Source organism: Aspergillus undulatus, assembly GCF_047715775.1.
Source record: "Aspergillus undulatus strain CBS 261.88 unplaced genomic scaffold BDV17scaffold_26, whole genome shotgun sequence".
NCBI classification, from domain to species: Eukaryota; Fungi; Ascomycota; class Eurotiomycetes; order Eurotiales; family Aspergillaceae; genus Aspergillus; species Aspergillus undulatus.
In genome coordinates this window covers 325,439-343,987 of record NW_027396630.1, presented here as the reverse complement: position 1 = coordinate 343,987, position 18,549 = coordinate 325,439, and the positions used below count along the sequence as shown (strand labels likewise).

Sequence of the window (18,549 nt, the reverse complement as noted above, 5' to 3'; positions counted from 1 at the left end):
TCGGGGCCGAGTGCTTGGTGCAGAGATGATTATCGTAAGTGTGCAGAAAAGAGGGCAACTGGTGGCGCGAGGAAGTCTGAGTCTGAGCGAATCACGGGAATCACGGGAATCACGGGACCGTCAATTGGCCGGGGCGGTGGGGGATGCTCCCGCCAACCTCCATCAAGGAACTCAGTCTCCTCCAAACTCTCATGACTCTCAGACCTTCAGACTTTCACTTCCACAGCTCTCGACACGAGACGTTCCGAAGGCTTGTTCGACACAGAGGTCAGCATTTGTACCATCTCTTTCGGCAGCCATGGCATCGCGATCATGCTTGCTCGACATAATGAGGCATTCCAGATTATTGAGGTCTGTGAGTGCTTCAGCCTTCCTGACTCCTCGACTCTGCGTCTTGGATCCATCGAGTTTGATCCATGGGTAATGATCGGCTCCTTCCGAATCCACCGCGGCACCGCGCCGCCCGTCACAAGTCGCGCTAGACCTGGTGCGATCACGCTAGGTTCGCTTGCTGAAGAACTAGTCGATTAGTTTCCTGCGCTAGAAGGAGATCCCAGCCGAAGATGAAGAGCCGAATTCTGCTGCATCCCATAGGTTCAACTGCAATTGAAGAGCAAACTTTGTCTTCCACACAGTTCAAGCACAGAGCGGGAAATGTTATTTCCACACACCGAGTGTGCTGCGTTGCCATCCTCGCCCTCCTGAGGCCCTCCTTGCATATGCGGTACAACGCAGGACATCCTTGGTGCTGGATCGGCGGTCTCGCATCCCTCGTTCCTCCAGAAGTCGAGCGGGAGCGACCTGACCATTTTCTTGGCACTGTGGCATGTTTTCATCGTCACTAGTCCATTCTTCGTGCATAAGTACATACGTGCGTCGTCGATGTTTCGATAGTCCAGGCAATCGCTGGCAAGGTGGTCAGAAATCTCGGTTATTTGAGTTGCGATGGAGACACGGGGCGACACAACTTCTCCGACCATCGTTCGTGGCCACCTGGGTCTGGAGACTGTGTGGCAGGTGCAAATTGAGTAATTGCACGGCAAATCGAGATACGATGGCCCGCGTTGCTGGGAATTGCCTGTTCGCGACTCGTGAGACACTCCTCGGTCGTGGGCGGCTGGAGTTAAGGCTTCCCCACTTGTTACTACAGGGAAGATCGCCTTTCCCAGCGTGGGACCCCAGCAGGGGGGTCATGATAGACTCCTTCGGACACTCTTCTCCAAAGCATGGTGCAGACAATGACGTCCTTTTCCGGGTCCCCTGCAGACGGAAGTAACCTTTTGGCTACTGTACAGCATCATAAACCGGTTGGGACCGTCAGAATATGCACATGAACCACGAGCCGATAATAGGAATGCGGTGGAAGTAGGGAGCATTCTTCGCAGGAATACGGAGTCCATCGGAGGCGCCAATTAGTCTCACTACTAGTGTGCTGGCGCTTTTGCCGCAGTTGGCAAGTGACAATCGACAAGACTGGATAACAAAAGTCCCTACTTGATGCAAAAAATATCCTTTTTCTTCCACCTCCTTATCCTTGCAACCCCGACCAACCATCTTTCTTCCTTCCCAGGATATCCGTGAGGCCGATCATCCGCCCACTTACTTCCCGGGCTGGTCAAGACCGACAGGGCTGCAGGAATTCGGATTCGCAAGCCAGAAAGGCCGAAGGCTTCATTCATAGCATCGTGCACAAACCGGTCGTTGAGTTGAGTGAATTTGTGGAATTTGCATTTCAAACGACGAACTCGTGCATGTGCCGCGCCTGGCCCCATCAGCAGAGTGTCTTATACGCCCTGATAACAGGACTTACAAGTAGCCAACCCCTCCAAGACCAACATACATATCTTGGCTCCTTGCATCTCGGCTACGTCTACCAGAGCTTCTTATCCGTCTCGTTCCTTTGCCGCAACCTTGCAAAAAGCGACAGCTTCCAAGCTGTCATCAACCGTCCACCCGTCATGGAAGGCGTACCACTCGGGCCGGTGCGGCCCGCCAAGCAGTTCGTGCTCTGCTTTGACGGCACAGGCAACAAGTTTGCCGGCGATGAATCGGACAGCAATGTCCTCAAAATTTTCCGAGTACGTTCCTTCTAAGCCGCTTTGGGATCGAATTGTTGACGCGTCCGAACATTAGATGCTTGATCGCAGCCAGCCTCACCAGTTCCATTACTACCAACCAGGAATCGGAACATATGTGACAAGCACCTCGTTATCCCATACTAGTCGCTTCTCACGCATCAAGTCTGCGTATCTAAAAGCCAAGGACTCCGCTATCGGCTCCTCTTTCGATGCGCACGTCATGGGCGGCTACAAGTTCCTCATGAGGTTCTACAACCCCGGCGATGAGATTTACTTTATCGGCTTCAGTCGTGGAGCTTACATCGCTCGCTTCTTAGCGGAGATGCTTGACTTCATCGGGTTGTTGGAAGCTGGTAACGAGGAATTGACCAGATTCGCGTGGAAGACCTTTGCGAAATGGCAGCAGCGGGGCGGCGACAGCGAGGAGGACAAAGAGGAGAAGGAAAAGCTCTTCCGTTACATGAAGGCTTTCCGTGAGACTTTCAGTCGACCAATCACTCGGATCAGGTTCATGGGTTTGTTCGACACCGTCAACAGCGTCCCAAGATTCGAGTCTGCCTGGATGCAGCGCAGCAAGTTCCCATACACAGCTCGAAGTTCGGCCAAAGTCATCCGACATGCTGTAGGTATCGACGAGCGTCGAGCCAAGTTCCGACAGGACTTAATCTCCGAGGTCCGACCTAGCAAGAAGAAGCACGAGCATCATCATCATTATCCGCATTTACGTCGCCGTCACAGCCGGCAGTCGGAAAGACCGGAGACGAAGGAGAAGGCTCCTGATAATGTGCCCGAGATCGTCTTGAACGATAACGAGAACGCCGATGATAAAATCAACGGAGGTCAAGATCGCGAGAAAAGGGGATCAATTTATCGAAGCGCGCAAACTTCGCACGAAAGCCTTCACCCAGGCAACCGATATCGTGCCACCTCCCCTTCGCCCAACCAAAGAAGGTCTGGTCTTGCCGTATCTATGCCAACTGGGTCTACGGAGGACGTCACCTCAATTCGCAGCGGGCAGTCTGGTCTATCACTCCAGGTACCGATGGATGGCCGAATTGTAGAAGATGATGACGATCAGAAGCAGGACATTCAGGAAGTCTGGTTCCCTGGCGGACATGCAGACATTGGCGGAGGCTGGGCCCTTGGTGAGGGCGAGAACTGGGCTTTGAGTCATGCACCGTTGGTGTGGATGGTCCAGGAGGCCCAGGCTGCAGGACTCGAGTTCGACCCGGCTAAGATGAAACAATTCGAGTGTCTGGAGGAATTCGAAGGCGAATACAGTCCCATCCACCAGACCAAGGAAACTGAAAAGACCTGGTGCGAAGATCCTGCCCATGAACACGAACACGAAGCGAACGGAAAGCAAAAGGATAAGGAAACCGGAATGTACAAGGCCGCGAATGGCGGCCCGAAACAGGACTCCGCTTCCAGTCAGCGCTTCAAGGCCGCCTTGTATGCTTCCAGCACAGAGGGTCTTATCCACGATTCCCTGTCTTTCGGCAATGGCCTGCCACCGCTGTCGGTCATCGCCTGGAAGATTATGGAGTACCTGCCCTTCCGCCGCATGGATCTGCGAGAGGATGGATCGTGGGAGCCGATCCGATGGCCATTACCATGTGGAGAAGTGCGCGACATGCCGACTGATGCTCAGATTCATGTATCTGCAATTCGGCGCATGAAGAAGGACCCCAACTACCGTCCAGGGAATCTGATACTGGGAGGTGGAGGACGTGGGGTCCGGTTTGCTCCCGAGGAAGCTGGAATTGGTGAATGGATGATCAAAGCCCATGAAGGGGATGTGGTTCGAGAAATCTATGTGCGCAAGAGTGCTGCCAATGTGTGCAAGGATGAGCACAACTGAGCTCTATCTTCTGTATTCTTATCTGTTATTGATTTTGTTGGATTCTGGAACTTGCCATCTGTTCGCTATGTCTGTCTCTTGGATTTTCGATACCATCAGCTAATAAAAATTAATCGTTTTCATTCAGACTGTTTTCGAATACCAATCCTTCTTCATGCATAGGATATTTGTCCATGGGCGTGTGTTAATGTAAGTCATCATGCCTGGATGGCCGAGGCTGCACCTTTGTTTTTCTGCTCTTATTCAGAACCAGGATCTGATTCGCTATTGAGTGTATTCCCCAAATTTCCAGATTCCAGCAGCGAAAGAAGAACAGAAGCGCAATAATCGAACACAGAGATTGAAGTGGGCGAAAGCCGATCAGAAGCGACGGTTGTTTCGGGAGGGAGGGCGAGTTGGGGCGGCGACACTAAAGAGTCTTTGACTTCACGACTTCCACTTCTTCTCCCCTCTCCCCCTTTCCCTCCCCGTCCTGCTCGTTCTTCCTCCACCTTCCACCCAAATCTAGGTCCCGCAGGCTCAGCGACCGGAAGGGAAAGTCGGCTCTTAGGAGGAAAAGGCAATTTAATTACGCCTTGACCAGATTGGGCCGCTACTGAAGGTTGGGACACTAACAATCGCCCTTGGGTCGGCTCGACTTGTTTCAGGAAGAACTTTTCCTCTCCTCCTTCACCCGCGATGCGGCCCGCTTAAACAGTCACCTACGTTCTCTTCCGGACAGAGAAAAGCGAAAAGTGGAAAAGTGAAAGAGCTGTGCGACCATGGAAGCGTCGTCTCGCACGCGCCCCGGCGGCCTCACGCTGCCTGGTCCCGTGGAATCCCTCGAGTCACTCGCCGCCGCCAGCTCCTCCTCTGGCTCCCCCGCGGCCGGCGACAACAACGAGCCAGGACACTCTGGAAACGTCATGATAACACTGTCGCTCACCCCAGATCCACCGTCCACCCCTCCCGCCCCGACTCCGACACGCCCGCCGTTCACCCGTTCGCACATCCGGTCGCGATCTCTGGCAGACGGGCCCGATGTACCCGTCATGATTCGCGCCCATTCCTCGCCTGGCCTGGACTCTCGGGGGAGATATATTTTCGTCCACGGTCGCGGGGCGGATGCGAATGCGACCTCGCCGGCGGATAAGGCACCCAAGCGCTACTTGCCTCTGCAACTGTCCACTGCGGATTCGTTCGAACCGAGCCCGAGCCTGAGCCCGAGGATGCTGCATCGAAAGAACATTTCAGAGACGATATCTGAGCACGCGGAGCTGGATACATCTGGGTCGTCTACGTCTATGTCTCACTCAGAGTTCAATCCTTCATCTCCTGTCTCGTCGCATGCTACACTGCGTATCAGTCGCCGACGACCATCCTCGCCGCTACACGTACCGCAGACCCCGAGCAGCCCGTCGTCCTCCGCTCACTCGTCTCCCCTAATGCTCAGCTCGCGGTACAACGAAGCCTTCCCAAGTTATTCGGCCTCTTCAGCCTCCTCGATGCCCTCGACCCCGACGAGCCTCCGATCGCGCAGCCCGAGTATATCCTCCCTCGAGACAATCCCTGACATTCCCGATGCCGAAGCGGCAGCCCTCGAGTCAGACCGCATCGCCGCGCTCAAAGCCGCAGCCGACAGGGCAGATGATGCGGATGCTGCAAACAATATGAGTCGACGGCGAGGTGTCTCGGACATGTCTGGTCCGTCTTCTTTGTCGAACGCGCGTGCGGGAGGGGGGTACCGGAAACGCTGGAGTGTTTGCGGTGCAGAGCGTCGTCAGGATCTAGATCTTGAGACTATTTGGGAGGATTGATTGCGACGTCACTTCCACGCCCTGTATTATACACCAGCATTCAATTACAAACGGGAAACTATAGCATGGCATAACACGGCATAACACGGCCTGTCTTTGTTCCGGCGGACCTCTCGACCTGCCAAATTTGTCCCGTCCCGGTTCCATCTTACATTCACCGCAACTCGACATCAACACCGAAATCACCGAGAATAACGCAGGCTCGTTGTTCTCTTCTCCTGATGCAAGCACTCGTCGACCTCGATTCATTACGAAGTTCCAGTTCCGTTGTTCGTTTGCTTGCTACGTCGGCGCTCTTGCACTTGCAGTTCGCATCAATTATTTCTCCCGGGTTGCTCCTTTTTGAAGTTTTACCATCGTCGTTGTCGTTGTGATTCCCCACAGGCGCATTCATCGTTATGGGTCTGGCTTTGGGTTGCGTTCAATTGCGTTGCTTGATTTGGCTGGTTCTTGGTGCCCGGTGCCTGGTGCCTACGGTCCGGTTATTTTGCTTTGCTTTGGTCTTGCGTTGCTTCGACATACATACATACGTCTACACATACATTACATCTGTATCTTATTGTAGCATGAGAATGAGAATGAGGGGAAGGGGAAGACGAAGAGTGAGACAAGGAAGGCTGTTGTACATATTATCCTGGGGGTTTCTTCAAGTTGACTGTATAATGATATCATAACATATCTTGCCTAACCACCTCTATCAACTGTGACTATTCGCATGCCGTATGTACAAAGCAATGTACACTGAATGTAATGATAGTGATAGTGACGAATGAGTGCGCCAAACTAGGTCAACGGAGTCGAGTCGAGCCGTGTATAGTACACCAACCGACCCTCCTCTGCTCTCTTTTTCCTCTCCCATTCAACAACATACTGCAACCAAACCTCACTAAACACCCTGTTCCTGCCCCAATCCCTGACTAGGCAAACTATCATCCCTCTCCTTACCCACCCCGACCCTCCCCAAATTCCTCACCCCACAAATCCCTCCCGCCGCGCGCTCGCCACTCCAGAACGCCCCCGTCGTAGTCCCCAGCGCGACAAACGGCGCCGTATGCTCCCCCGCAAACCAAATCCCCCTCTCAATTCCCATTCCGTCGCCTGAGCGCAGTGTTTCTATGTCTTTATATCCATCGCTAAGGCCAACCTGGAAATTGGAGTATGAGCCGTGACCACTGTAGGGGTCAGTTTGCCAGGAGGTTGATGTTATTGCAGTGGGTTTGCATGAGGGGGAATTGGCGGTGTAGTGGGGAAGGTGGGAGTAGAAGGGGGCGAAGATGGTGGTCAAAAGATCGTAGCCTGGGGTGGATGGGGGGTGTTCTTGGTAGGAGTTGTTGGGGGAGGTTTGCTTGGTTTCGGGTTGGGGTTTGTTGGTTTGAGATAGCTCGGTGAGCTTGTTCACGATATATGTAGCTGCCGGACCGTACGTGTAGAAAAGGAGTGTCGGGTGCGCGGTCTTCTCTGGTAGAGCCGCGAGCGAGAAGCACTTTTGGTCCCAGGGGATATCGGGGGGATGGTCTGTGTGGTATGTCGGGTTGAGGAATTGCGCGAATGTCAGCGTGCTGGTGTTGCTGTTGGTACCCTCGTTGGTGTTGGTAGAGTTCGAATTCGAGTTCGGTGGTGATGCCGTACCGTTGGTAGCAGCAATGGGAAGGAGAACGGTGTTCTCGCTCACGGTTTCGGTGTGCCAGAATGCTTCAGGAAACGTGATATATACCTTCTCTAGTCGGCCGTAGGAGATACTATCAATTGCGGTGGCCAGACGCGGCGGAAGCGCCGGGGTGAAGGATTCTTTGTTGCGCTTAAGCCAGCCTAGTGGGCAGGTGACGACGACTTCGTCGAAGGCGTGGCTTTTGCCGGATTGTGTGGTGAGGGTGACTTGGACCTCGCGGGTGCCTGTGCTTGTACCTTGGGTGAGTTGTTTCGAGTCGATCTTGACGATGGGCTGGTTGAGACGAATGTCTGCTTTTTCCAGGGCTGTGGCGGAGACGTGCTTCAGGATGCCTTTGTATGTTGATGCGACGAAGTAGTTGCCTAGGAGCTATTAGCAGGCTGCCCAGTGTAAGCAATAGCCGAGAAACATACTCCCATCAATAGACTCCTCCAAGCTGAAAAACTTCAAACTCTGCCGCTCAATCGGATCCCCAACATACGCACCCCAAAGCCTTGCAGACTCAAGACATATCCTCTTCTCCTGCTCATTCAATTCTGTCTCTCCAAGCCGTTCCTGGATAAAATCAAGCAAGCTCTTGTCCGCAGGGATATCGTCTTTGTGTGCATTACTGTACTTGAACGCCTCCTCGACAGTCGTCCACAGCACATCGGAAACCCGCGCAGCAACCGCCTCATCCACGACCTTCCCGTCAGATCCGAAAACAACCTGCCCGCCTTCGAACTCGGCGTACGTCGTCCCCGTTGCATTTGCTATATCGAGGATTGGGTTCGCGCCGGCCCCGTGGATCCAGTTTGGTCCCCTACGATCGATCAATCAATCAATCTCGACCATAAGACTAGGACTGATGCTTTGAGAGCAAGCGGGCATGACATACATGTCTATCAGATGGTCGCCGACCTTGCTTTGGTGGACCTGTCAGAGTTAGCATTCTTTCTCGATCTCAACAAACAGAATTAGGCTCGCATACCCGTCCCCCGACTCTATCGCGCGCCTCGAAGACAGTCACCTGGGCGCCATTCTGGATGAGGATATCGGCGCACCGTAAGCCTGCAAAGCCAGCCCCGACGATGGCGACATTGGGGCGTTCGCTCATTGCAACGGAGCAGGATGGGAGAAAGTCCTCTTTGGTGAGGTATGAATGCGACAAATAGAGCTTCCTTGTAGTCGTATAGCACGTCGATGCGGTTGTATTGTCTTTGTCTAGTCAGCACAGCAGTCTATTAGCGATTTGCTCTAGAGGTCCCAGTCGAGGACCGAGGCTGAAGCTCTATTATTGAATCTGCCATGTTGTAAGCATGTATCATTCAGATCATATTACAAAGACAAAGTCTGACGCTAAAAGGCATGAAGCAGCTTTGAGACTCTGCTTCGCGAAAAGAACACTCGGTCTCTGGGCGTCAGATGACTGAACAGCCATTCCGGGGAGAAAAAGCAAACCCAGAAAAAAAAAGCAACGCGATGCATAATCGGGGGGGGGTGGTCTTACCAAACAGACAAACAATACTTTCTGCGCAAAGGAACGGAGCATCTGACGTTAAGGTTGAGAAAGAAGTCCCGGATGGAGGTCGCCTCTCTGGGTCTGATGGAGCTCACCCCGTCCGCAGACCCCGCCTCAGCAGCACGTGCGGACGTGACTTGTGCTCATTGCGCTGGCGCTTAGCAACAGCTGACAGGGGATATTCTAAAAGGTGGTCCGATAAGAATAGTGGTCTGAGGGCGCTTAAGCTGAGTAGGAATAATATCACTTTGGCAAGTTCAGGCGAGGAAGCCGAGGTCTGATTGGCCACTCATTGGTCGGTCCATCTATATATTTCCCATCAACAGCTAAACTCCGAGAGACCTCACAATGAACCAACACGAACCATATCTCAGTACAGGCTCTAGATTAATACAACAGAGAAGGCTTAGAAAATCTTCGCGATGATCCTATCCTTTACCGTCACTGGCTTTGCTTCGCGTTCAAGTCGATAGTGCCCCGTCAATGCATCGAAGAAGTCCAGTCCCGAAATCAAGTCCACGTCTTTACTCTTATGGAATGGCGTCCGCTTGAATATCTTCCAGCCGATGCCGATAGCGCTGGCGAGCGCAATCTATTCAACTATGTCAGTTTTGGAGACATTGCTTTTTATTAGTAGGATTTCACTCACAATCCCGTAGTTGAAGATAAAGGTTGAGATTTCCCAGTTGCCGTTGACGAAGACGGCGTAGCCTTGAACCCTGAGTATGGCTTCATTAGTACATATATCTTTTCGAGAATGCGATTGAGGCAAACCAGAGAAATACGAAAGCCCAAAAGAAGGCCCAGTATCCTGCGTACGGCTGGATCTTTGAGGAAGTGGGCAAGAAGCTCTTTCTGTCGATTCCTTGGGCTTTAACCGCGGAGTTGAATCGTATCCACGTAAAAGAGATGACGGTCCAGTTACTGCAGAGGCTGTTAGGAATTACCTGGGTATGAAAGGGAGAGCAACGTACAACATGGTAGCAGCGGTGCAAAAGCTATACACAAAAAACCGGTTAGCGAAGCAACTAGCAAGCTGACTTGAAGGGACTAACTTGAGGATCCAGTTCAGGACTTTGGCACTGCTAGAGCCTAGAGCAAGGTATGCTAAGCACGAAAGCAGCATGACAACAATAACAGCCATATACGGCACGCCTCTGTACGCATCATTAGCACCCAACAACGTGTAGAAATACTTCTTGAATTTGTCTACCTCTTGTTCAACCGCCGAAGGAACTTCGGTGCCCGTCCGTCCAGCGCAAGAGCGTGCAGACTTCGCGAAGCGTTGAACGTATATGCGTTTCCGGCGGAGACAATGCAGGTAATCAGGGCAGCGTTGACGATGGACGGTAGGACTGGGATTTGGAGCCGTTGCATTGAGATTACGCTTGGTGACTTTAGACCTCTTCCTGAAGACATTTGAATATAGCGTACTTACTATGGAGATCCACCGGCGTACGAGCGGGAGCCGTTCGTAAGTCTATATCAATTTATTATTTAGTGAGCTGACTGCCTGAACATACCAGTCACTATTCAGACTCACGTTTCATCGTCGTACGGGACGAGAATCTAAACAAAGTCAGATAAGTAGCCGAAGCCCAGGACGTGGACATGACTTACGCCCACGCAAAGACAGCCACCAATGAAGAAGACAATAAGGCGAGTCATGATAGTGCTGAAAGCCCGCGGCACAGTCCGACGAGGGTCTTCTGATTCTCCGGCGATCACTTTTTATCATTAAGAGGGAGTCATGCAGTTCAGAGACCCAAATTACTCACTCGATATGTACTCCGGTCCTCCCATACAGAAGGCAGCTACATTGACGGCGTTTACAAACGACATCAACCGGTTGGAAGGGTCAGCGCCGGCCCATGTTCCGGGTTCTTTCCAGTAACGGAATCCGAAACGGCTGCGTAAGTGTTAGACACGACACTGTTACATGTTGGGGGAAGGAGCACTTGCTCATTCAGTGGGTTTCCTCCAAGCATAACCACGATAGTATATATGATTAGACCCGCAGCTAGTAGTACTTTGCCCAAGGCGAGCCAGACTGAGATTTTAGCAGAAACCGAGGTCAGATCGGGCTGCATAGCTTACACTCGGCCTCCCCAAAAAGGTCTGCTCGATATACATTGATCGCCAGGTATAGGACTAGCGAAACTGGAAATATTTTAGTAAAAAGGTCTCCAAGACAATGAGTGTACCTACTTGAAATCAGAATCGCAGGCGACTGGTCATAACCCCAATACTCAACAAGCGTGTTGATGACTGTGGCCTCAAAAATGACATAGGATGTTTGCGCGAACTGAGAGACCCATCAACAGAAGCCCCTCAACGAAGGAATAGCTCTTACAAAATGATTCCAGCCAACTGCCACCCCCAGGGCAGGATCAACCATTCGGCCTGCTAGACGGATAAAGGCACCGTCGAGTGGAAGGAGGGTGACGATCTCGATTTCTGTAGGAAATAAGTTCAACCATGCCAGTGGAGAGGTTGAGATACGCACGGCATTGAGCGACGCAGTAGACAACGGACGCCCAGAATATAAATCCGAGAAACAGGCAAAGAGGCCCGGACATTACCCCAGAGCCGATACCCACGAAGAGGGCGCTGCAGATGGTCAGTATCCGGCATGTGTAAAGTATAACCCAAGACTAACGCTCCAATCGACCCAGCGAGTGCAGTCAGTTGGATCTGCCTGGGGTTCAATCGGCGATGGTTCACAGCTTCGGCGATGGCCCGGGTCAGCTCCGTTTCGTCGGATTTGGATGTGTCTTCGGTGCTTTCAGGCTCCTGCAATTGTAGTGTCTGGGTCAGCCATATCCGAACAGAGAGCAAGACGTCGGGAACAAACCATAACTACCTGACCAATATCCACGGAGTCAACTCTCGACATTGAGTTCTCTTTCTTGGATGGCGGCTGCGTGCCACTGCTGGAAATCGCGGAAGGCTCCATTGCGGCTGATTGGGGGTAAACTGAACGAATGAAAGTATATTGAAAAAGCAATGGGAAATTGGGGACTATATATCGAGTCCGTAACTGGAGGGTCGGTATCAGCAAGTAAGACTTGAGACGAAAATATTAACACTTATCTCTGGGATACTCCAACACCCTCCATTGCAAGATAAACCTTGTATCTCGACTAGATCAAGCCGGGCCGGGAATTTGCCGGCAGAATTGATAATGAACTGTGAATATTGGAGTCATTTTTGAATCCCATGTTGGGGTAATCTGGAGTGGCTGAGAGCTTCGAGGCCGATCGTGGAAGCTGATAGGGAGATGGCCGAGAGGGGGTGCAGGCTCGACCTTCCTTTGTAAACGCAGGATGCGCTAGAGTAGGCCACATGGGAGATAACAGGATGGCAGTTGAAGACCGGGCCGGCTGCAGCCAAGATATGAAGGAAGTAAGTGACTCGTGAGGGGGCCTGTTTTGTTCTTGCTTATAATCAGACGCGTTTCCAAGTCCCAACCTACTCACAAGGGCCATTCTCCAACAACAACAAACAGCCTCTCTCACCTCAAATTACCTTCGCAATGGCCCCATCACTCGTCACCATTGATGCCTCAGAGCCCCTCGACAAGATCTATGAGATAATCGAGCGGGATGGCGGGGTTATTGTTGCTAACTTTCTATCTCCGGAGCTCTTGAAGGAATGCATGGACTCCAGTGAGTCTCTTAAGTTAAAGTCTCTTGAAGACAGAACGAGATTAACCAAATAAACCACCAGTTGAGCCCTTTTTCAAAGAGCGCAAGACATACACCTCCAATGCTACCCACGAGGAACTCGGCCCCGACTTCTTCCCAGAAGGCTCTCAGCGCGTCTACGTAAGTTCTATCTTGTCCCGCTGTCATGCATCCTCTAATTCTAATACACCCAGGCCCTACTCTCCAAGATCCCCGATCAGATCGTCAAGCTCATGCGCCTTCCCGTATGGCAAGGGATTATGGGACAGTTCTTGAAGTAAGGGCTCTCGCCTGCTCTTATCAACGGTTTGAAACAACCTTGATAATACTAATCTCCGTACAGTGACGAATTTGCATCCTACACCGGCGAGCGGCTCGTCCCCCAGAAAAGCGGATACATGCTTGCTTCAACGGCAGCTCTTCGTCTGGTTCCTGGGGCTAAGCCGCAGCCATTGCACAGAGTAAGCCTCCGCTTTGCCTCTACATAAGCTCAACTTCGCACTATTTGAAGAATAAGGCTAATACTGCGCCATAACAGGACCAAATCGCCTACCAAACCCGCCCAGACCCCAGCAACCCCCTCTTTACCCCGATGGTCGGCTGCTTAATCGCAGGATCTGAGTGCACGTACGAGAACGGGGTAAGCCCAGTCACCACACCATTATCAGCCTCAATTGTCATTTCGATCCAGCTGACATGCTAATTTATTTTTAGGCCACCGCTGTAATCCCCGGCAGCCACCTCTGGGGCGCGGACCGCATGCCCAAGATTGAAGAATGCACGTATGCGGAGATGGAGCCCGGATCTGCGCTTTTTACGCTTGGTTGTGAGTTTCTTTCGACACCTGTTTACGAATTCCATTTCCACTCTTGTATTATGTTTTCTTGTTTCGTATTCCCCGGTGACTCATTCTATAACGATGCAGCAACATACCACGGCGCAGGCGAAAACAAATGCGACAAGTCCGACCCTCTAGCGCTGCGCACGCTCTTTGCTTGTTTTGCGTAAGATACCCAACCCAACCATCCCTTACCTACCCTAGAGAAGACTGTCTAGATGATTGTCTAATCCCACTTCACTCCCTTTATAGACAACGAGACTACTTCCGCCAAGACCAAGACGAGGTCCTCTCGACCCCAATCGAGATTGCCCGACGGCTGCCGGAGGATATTCTTAAGTTGGCGGGGTACTGTAAGTTGTCCAAACCTACCTATCTACCCATCAACCCCACAGACTGCATTGAGTCAAGGTATCGGAGACTAATAGATGGCCCCAAACACACAGACAAAGCCGTCGGAGGCGTCGGCTACGTAGAAGACCATCAGAGCCCGCATGAATTCTTGCACCGGGATGACCTTGGAACGGGGATGTTTGGGGCTGCGAATTTGGCTGTTTGAATTTGGAATCTTACCTTACCAGCCCCTAATCTAGCTATTTTCGTGAGAATGACACGTCATGAATTGATTTGGATCGAGTTGAATGGAATCGTTCATCAAAAATACCTTGAATGTAGAGTAAAGTAAGTTGGGGTAGCCTAGCCCCCGAAGCCAACTCCAAGGCTCGGATATGATGTGCCCGGGACCTCTCGGGACTTATGTACTTCGTTTGGCATGTAATCTGGATGGGACACCAGGACACCTTCTACTACTGAAGTCTCGAAGAAGAAAAGAAATACAATAATGTCCAACAAGCAATTGACCCATCGGAGCCCAGCCACTGGGAGGTAGACGAGGGTTTTACCCGACAATCTATGAATCGGCACTCCAGTTCTACAGAGCATGCCTATCTCGGGTATAAGGTTATCTGAAGTGCGTTTTTATCTTTGCATTTCGAGGCTTTAACATAGAACGGAGATGGTGCTCGGATAGGATGTATTCACCGAGTCATAACAAATTGCCGAGTCCGGCACGTATCAATAGTTATGGGTATATATATGCCAAGGACCGAATCTATGTGCTCCAAATCCATGTCCAACCAGAGTTAACCCTCGATAAGACAAGGTGTAGTGAATAGTATTACTGTGGAGAATGTCTGTCCCTCATTCATTATTGGGATTAATTTCGTCGCCCATTCCCAAAACCCCCATTGTCCCGTCGCAACAAGTATACCGTAGCCTTCTGCAATGATCAACCAGGAGTCGGCTCGGTAGCGTGCTGGGACAATCACAAGGAGGATTCTCTCTGTGTATTCCGCGCATGTCTGCGAAGGTGACGGACCTCGGGCAGGATGCGCGCATATCGTATGGTCTTCCGGCGTTGCCGAAGGCGTTTAGTAGGATAAGTAGATAATTATAGTTAGCTATCATACTAAGCTGATTTTTTCCTGTCACTCTTTTGAGGGTTACTGTAGTGGAATCTACGGTTGGTCAGAGGAAGTTGGCACAGAATAGAGAGAACTAAGTGAATATTGAGTGAGTGAGTGAGCGAGCTCGTGGACTTAGTTAGAGAACAGAAAGATGATAGATACACGTGTACAACTTATATAACCCTATACTAGTGGAATATTGACCACTCAAACTCCAAGCGCTTAGCTATATTTGTAACACTCCCCTTCATTCAATAGTATAGTAACACGCTGCTAATTGAATGCTGTATTTATCAGATACTCCCCTTTGCTCCAGATACCGTCTAGTATAGAATGTCGGCTATATGGTCCAAGTACGAGGGTAGGCCACGCAGGCCAGCAAGGTCATGAAGACCAGCAAGAAGACAGGCAATAAATGCCCTCTAGGGGACACAAATTCCACCTAGGCTACCATGGACTTCGAGGCATCAACATGCCCGATTAGCCAGGCCTTGATATCAAGCACCAGCTTGCATCTCACTGAGGAAATCTGTACAGCTAGCAGATCACTATCCTCTAGGACCTTGGATGCCCTTCCTATCCAGCATGAATATATTTCCTGGGCAAGTTTAGGGATCACACACCCCAGGGGATATACCCCTAAAAGCTTTCAGAATTACTATTACTATTAGAATCAGAGAGCTCAAGAGCTGCAATCCGCTTTGTAATCTTGGCTTGCTCCTTCTTTAGCCTAGTATCACGGGCCAACGGGCCACCGAGCCAGCCGCCTGAAAGACCTCAGTACTAAAGTCACCTATCTTGGCACGGAATTCTTCGTCGATCGTACATCAGTCACCAGACTGGATCCTGCTCGGTGCCGGCCTGCCAACCATCAGGACAATACCGGAAAACAAGTCCATCCACCTGTAGGAAGTATCCTCCCTGGCAGCTATTTCCTCTGGTATGACATGACCTTATGAAGGGTTATATAGAACCTGTCAAGCTCTATGTATCTAGCGATCTCAAGCAATCCATTCTGCATTTGGACCAGGTTATTAAACTTCGTCTTGGTCGATCCACTTGTCAACTCACTTCATTGTTATTAGTGAACCTTGATGTGCCAGCATCTTACAACTATTAAAGCTGATTTATGAGTGCCCTATAAAGAAGAAGGGGGATAAATTCACTTATAATAATTACCACCACCCTTATTATATCTTCCTTAAACCAAAAAAATAATAATAATAAAGTGCCAAAATACGAATCTACTGGTAAGAATTCCTTAGTACTATAAAGAAAGAGCTTATTGAATATTTCCCGGAATAGTAGGGATAGTATAAATAATACCAAGAAAAAGCCTAACTAACCGTAATTAATAGACCAATATAAATTATGATCATAGGAAAAACTAAAGGATATCCAGCAAAGATACTACTAGATTCAGGAGCATCAGATAACTTTATTAGAGAAGTATTCCTTATTTAACAGGGCATTGCAACCATAACCATAACAATTAAGAAAGATAGGACAAGAAGTATAGAAAAGACTATACAGATAAAGCCCTGAGAGATTTATTAAGAGGAGCTGAGGCTGGGAACATGTTGCGGGATCTGGACATCTGCACATGGACTAAATGCGGCGGTGCATGTCCCAGGGACAAGCCGCATGTTCTTACAATTGACTCTGGCGGCCCCAGTAGTGCAGGTCCCCAATGTAATGGCGACTAACAGTCAGCCAGTCAGTCCAGACCCCAAGCCTAAGCGAATCCTTTCCCAGGAGTATCCTCAGTGCACTTTGAAATGATAGTAGGTTGTAACTCTATGTTGGTCCACCCCAGGCAGCTTCATTCACCCCAGCGGGTCTCAGTGCGGCGGGTATCAACGACGCAGCACCTAATACAGGGTAGAGACTGCTTAAGTTTTAGCCCAGATCTTTCTGCTGTTTTCTGATATACCCTGCACTTCCAGGCCTGCGAAAGTGGGTAACAAACCTACATGAACCATGGGCTAGACGTCAAACCACCCATATTGATTGAAGAGACTCCCAGCAAAATCATTAAAGCATCATCGATTACGGGGATATAGCATCGTAGACCTGGATTGGCCGCCCTCATGTCATTTCCCAGGTGGGACCACCATCCTGAAGGGCCTTACTAGGTCATATAAAACTACCTAAATATCCTCTTGATCCCTGCAATCCAGAGACCTCCATCCTACCGTATTTACCTCCGCTACGTGGTAAAATGCGTTCCACCTGGCCTCTCTATCTGGCAACTCTTGTCCCATTTGCCCTGGCCTCGCCAAAGATCTCCATCCTTACCGGTGGCAGAGATGACAAGCCCCCCAAGGACGGCGGATGTCTTCGCTCATGCTTCGACGACAAGCCCACCTGTCCTGATGGCATAATATGCTTCCACCTTAATACACCCTCTACCCAAGCATATATACTGACTGAAGTTTGACAACAGGACCCAAAAGATATGGTACGTCTGCCCTCCCGGTGCCCTGCATCCTATCTCGGCCGGTCACTGATCAATTCTACTGTAGGGCCAATGCTGGACATGCTGTCTGCACCTAGACCCCGGCAAAGGCAAACCCAAGCCTCCCCCCTCCCACGCCGCAATCAAGGAGCCGGAGCCGAATGTGAATGGTACCGTTCGGGACCCCCATGCGGAGCGTACGTATCTCATCATTCATTCAATCATTCAATCCGTCGCGTCGCGATCAGCTAACATACATATGATTACCTTTCCTAGAACCCGGAAGCATTAGGCAGGGCGAGTATTGCTGTACTGCAAAGAACTGTGCCTGGTGCTACGGCCATTATCTGACGGCTTGTATGACAATTTGGCGGTGGGAATGGGAAGGTCGTTGTGGATTCAAGTTACGCGATGATGATCTTTAGCTAGGTTTGTCGTCCATCCTGTGCCTGGAATGGAATGGAACGACTCCCAGTCCTGGCGTGTTTTAGATTGTTTCCAAGTATGTCCGGGTATGAAAGTGATCTTCTTCCAGGGTAATGAGCACAGGGGCAGGGAGTAGGTAGTTAGTTGAGCTACTTATAATCGGACTGTTGGATTGAATTAATTCCTTGCATTCTGGCAGTTAGGGCTGGAGATAACTGGGCAGACTATCACCTACCCACAACTCCTCTCTCAAGGAAACCATTGTTACTGCAATGTAGTGTTTCTACCTAGTATTTCTGGTATCTAGTCTACAAGCAACTGCAAAGTATACAGTATGCTCTCCCAGAGCTAGCAAGGCAGTCAGACCTCTACAAGGCCAGCAAGCCTTGTTCACGGCCGGGTATTCATAGGTATTAGGAGAGACAGAAAGCGGAAGGCTTGTTGTGTGCAGCCTCCCTATTCAGGTATCGTCAAAGCAGTACCTGCGGCCTTACGCGGTAATGACACCATTCCTCTGTCTTGTCTGCAAAAAGTTAAAGGAAATGGATCTCTGCAAAACGTTTGGAGTGTAACGTCGCAGTAGATGTATTATATACTTACTCTCGTCATTGCTCACTAGCGTCTACTCGAATTTATATGTCTCGAGACGTCCACGACAGGGATGAATGACGTATGCGGCTCGACTTCAATGTGGCCCTAAGTGGTGCATATTATATCTACTGGCAACCAGATTGAGCCCAGAGTCTCTAAGAGGCCTTTGAAGCTTTGAA

The 18,549-nt window shown here is 50.6% G+C and overlaps 8 protein-coding genes across 8 annotated transcripts; 4 read left to right on the top strand and 4 right to left on the bottom strand.

Moving 5' to 3' along the window:
* Positions 1 to 625: 625 nt before the first annotated feature.
* Positions 626 to 1,514, top strand: BDV17DRAFT_97836 (uncharacterized protein). Its single transcript, XM_073765434.1, has one exon. It carries the CDS (start codon positions 827 to 829, stop codon positions 1,274 to 1,276), a length of 450 nt encoding a protein of 149 aa, XP_073615326.1. The 5' UTR covers positions 626 to 826; the 3' UTR covers positions 1,277 to 1,514.
* Positions 1,515 to 1,958: 444 nt separating this feature from the next.
* BDV17DRAFT_282039 (T6SS phospholipase effector Tle1-like catalytic domain-containing protein) lies at positions 1,959 to 3,939 on the top strand (the record flags this gene model as incomplete). The annotated part of the gene is made up of 2 exons (XM_073760138.1): positions 1,959 to 2,078; positions 2,134 to 3,939. 2 exons carry the CDS (start codon positions 1,959 to 1,961, stop codon positions 3,937 to 3,939), a joined length of 1,926 nt encoding a protein of 641 aa, XP_073615325.1.
* A 414-nt stretch (positions 3,940 to 4,353) lies between these two features.
* On the top strand, positions 4,354 to 5,934 carry BDV17DRAFT_97838 (uncharacterized protein). Its single transcript, XM_073765435.1, has one exon. The coding sequence runs from the start codon at positions 4,701 to 4,703 to the stop codon at positions 5,733 to 5,735; it is 1,035 nt and encodes a 344-aa protein (XP_073615324.1). The 5' UTR covers positions 4,354 to 4,700; the 3' UTR covers positions 5,736 to 5,934.
* Positions 5,935 to 6,621: 687 nt separating this feature from the next.
* Positions 6,622 to 8,500, bottom strand: BDV17DRAFT_291700 (flavin monoamine oxidase family protein; the record flags this gene model as incomplete). Its single annotated transcript, XM_073762184.1, has 4 exons — positions 6,622 to 7,766; positions 7,818 to 8,206; positions 8,282 to 8,319; positions 8,375 to 8,500. 4 exons carry the CDS (start codon positions 8,498 to 8,500, stop codon positions 6,622 to 6,624), a joined length of 1,698 nt encoding a protein of 565 aa, XP_073615323.1.
* Positions 8,281 to 9,053, bottom strand: BDV17DRAFT_264434 (uncharacterized protein). The gene is made up of 3 exons (XM_073758015.1): positions 8,742 to 9,053; positions 8,375 to 8,686; positions 8,281 to 8,319 (listed from the first exon to the last, which is right to left on the bottom strand). Exons 1-2 carry the CDS (start codon positions 8,933 to 8,935, stop codon positions 8,641 to 8,643), a joined length of 240 nt encoding a protein of 79 aa, XP_073615322.1. The 5' UTR covers positions 8,936 to 9,053; the 3' UTR covers positions 8,281 to 8,319; positions 8,375 to 8,640.
* Positions 9,054 to 9,311: 258 nt separating this feature from the next.
* Positions 9,312 to 11,861, bottom strand: BDV17DRAFT_298591 (amino acid permease/ SLC12A domain-containing protein; the record flags this gene model as incomplete). The annotated part of the gene is made up of 16 exons (XM_073763718.1): positions 9,312 to 9,497; positions 9,555 to 9,624; positions 9,680 to 9,829; positions 9,919 to 10,062; positions 10,119 to 10,292; positions 10,344 to 10,385; positions 10,449 to 10,474; positions 10,526 to 10,632; positions 10,684 to 10,814; positions 10,868 to 10,955; positions 11,003 to 11,065; positions 11,114 to 11,210; positions 11,259 to 11,362; positions 11,412 to 11,515; positions 11,565 to 11,698; positions 11,760 to 11,861. The coding sequence occupies 16 exons, from the start codon at positions 11,859 to 11,861 to the stop codon at positions 9,312 to 9,314; spliced, it is 1,722 nt and encodes a 573-aa protein (XP_073615321.1).
* A 579-nt stretch (positions 11,862 to 12,440) lies between these two features.
* Positions 12,441 to 13,988, top strand: BDV17DRAFT_291697 (phytanoyl-CoA dioxygenase family protein; the record flags this gene model as incomplete). Its single annotated transcript, XM_073762183.1, has 8 exons — positions 12,441 to 12,573; positions 12,635 to 12,732; positions 12,786 to 12,868; positions 12,935 to 13,052; positions 13,130 to 13,231; positions 13,306 to 13,595; positions 13,682 to 13,782; positions 13,876 to 13,988. The coding sequence occupies 8 exons, from the start codon at positions 12,441 to 12,443 to the stop codon at positions 13,986 to 13,988; spliced, it is 1,038 nt and encodes a 345-aa protein (XP_073615320.1).
* Positions 13,989 to 17,094: 3,106 nt separating this feature from the next.
* BDV17DRAFT_264430 (uncharacterized protein) lies at positions 17,095 to 17,765 on the bottom strand. The gene is made up of 3 exons (XM_073758014.1): positions 17,630 to 17,765; positions 17,421 to 17,550; positions 17,095 to 17,356 (listed from the first exon to the last, which is right to left on the bottom strand). The coding sequence occupies exons 1-3, from the start codon at positions 17,640 to 17,642 to the stop codon at positions 17,137 to 17,139; spliced, it is 363 nt and encodes a 120-aa protein (XP_073615319.1). The 5' UTR covers positions 17,643 to 17,765; the 3' UTR covers positions 17,095 to 17,136.
* Positions 17,766 to 18,549: the final 784 nt, after the last annotated feature.

Bases quoted from the DNA above. Each gene is read 5' to 3' on its own strand.
- BDV17DRAFT_97836 (XM_073765434.1), top strand. From the start codon at position 827: ATGTTTTCATCGTCACTAGTCCATTCTTCGTGCATAAGTACATACGTG.
- BDV17DRAFT_97838 (XM_073765435.1), top strand. From the start codon at position 4,701: ATGGAAGCGTCGTCTCGCACGCGCCCCGGCGGCCTCACGCTGCCTGGT.
- BDV17DRAFT_264434 (XM_073758015.1), bottom strand. From the start codon at position 8,935: ATGCTCCGTTCCTTTGCGCAGAAAGTATTGTTTGTCTGTTTGGTAAGA. The intron at 8,687-8,741 runs GTCAGACTTTGT...ACAACATGGCAG, and splicing joins GCTGCTTCATGCCTTTTAGC to ATTCAATAATAGAGCTTCAG.
- BDV17DRAFT_264430 (XM_073758014.1), bottom strand. The intron at 17,357-17,420 runs CTACAGTAGAAT...GGGCAGACGTAC, and splicing joins CAGCATGTCCAGCATTGGCC to CATATCTTTTGGGTCCTGTT.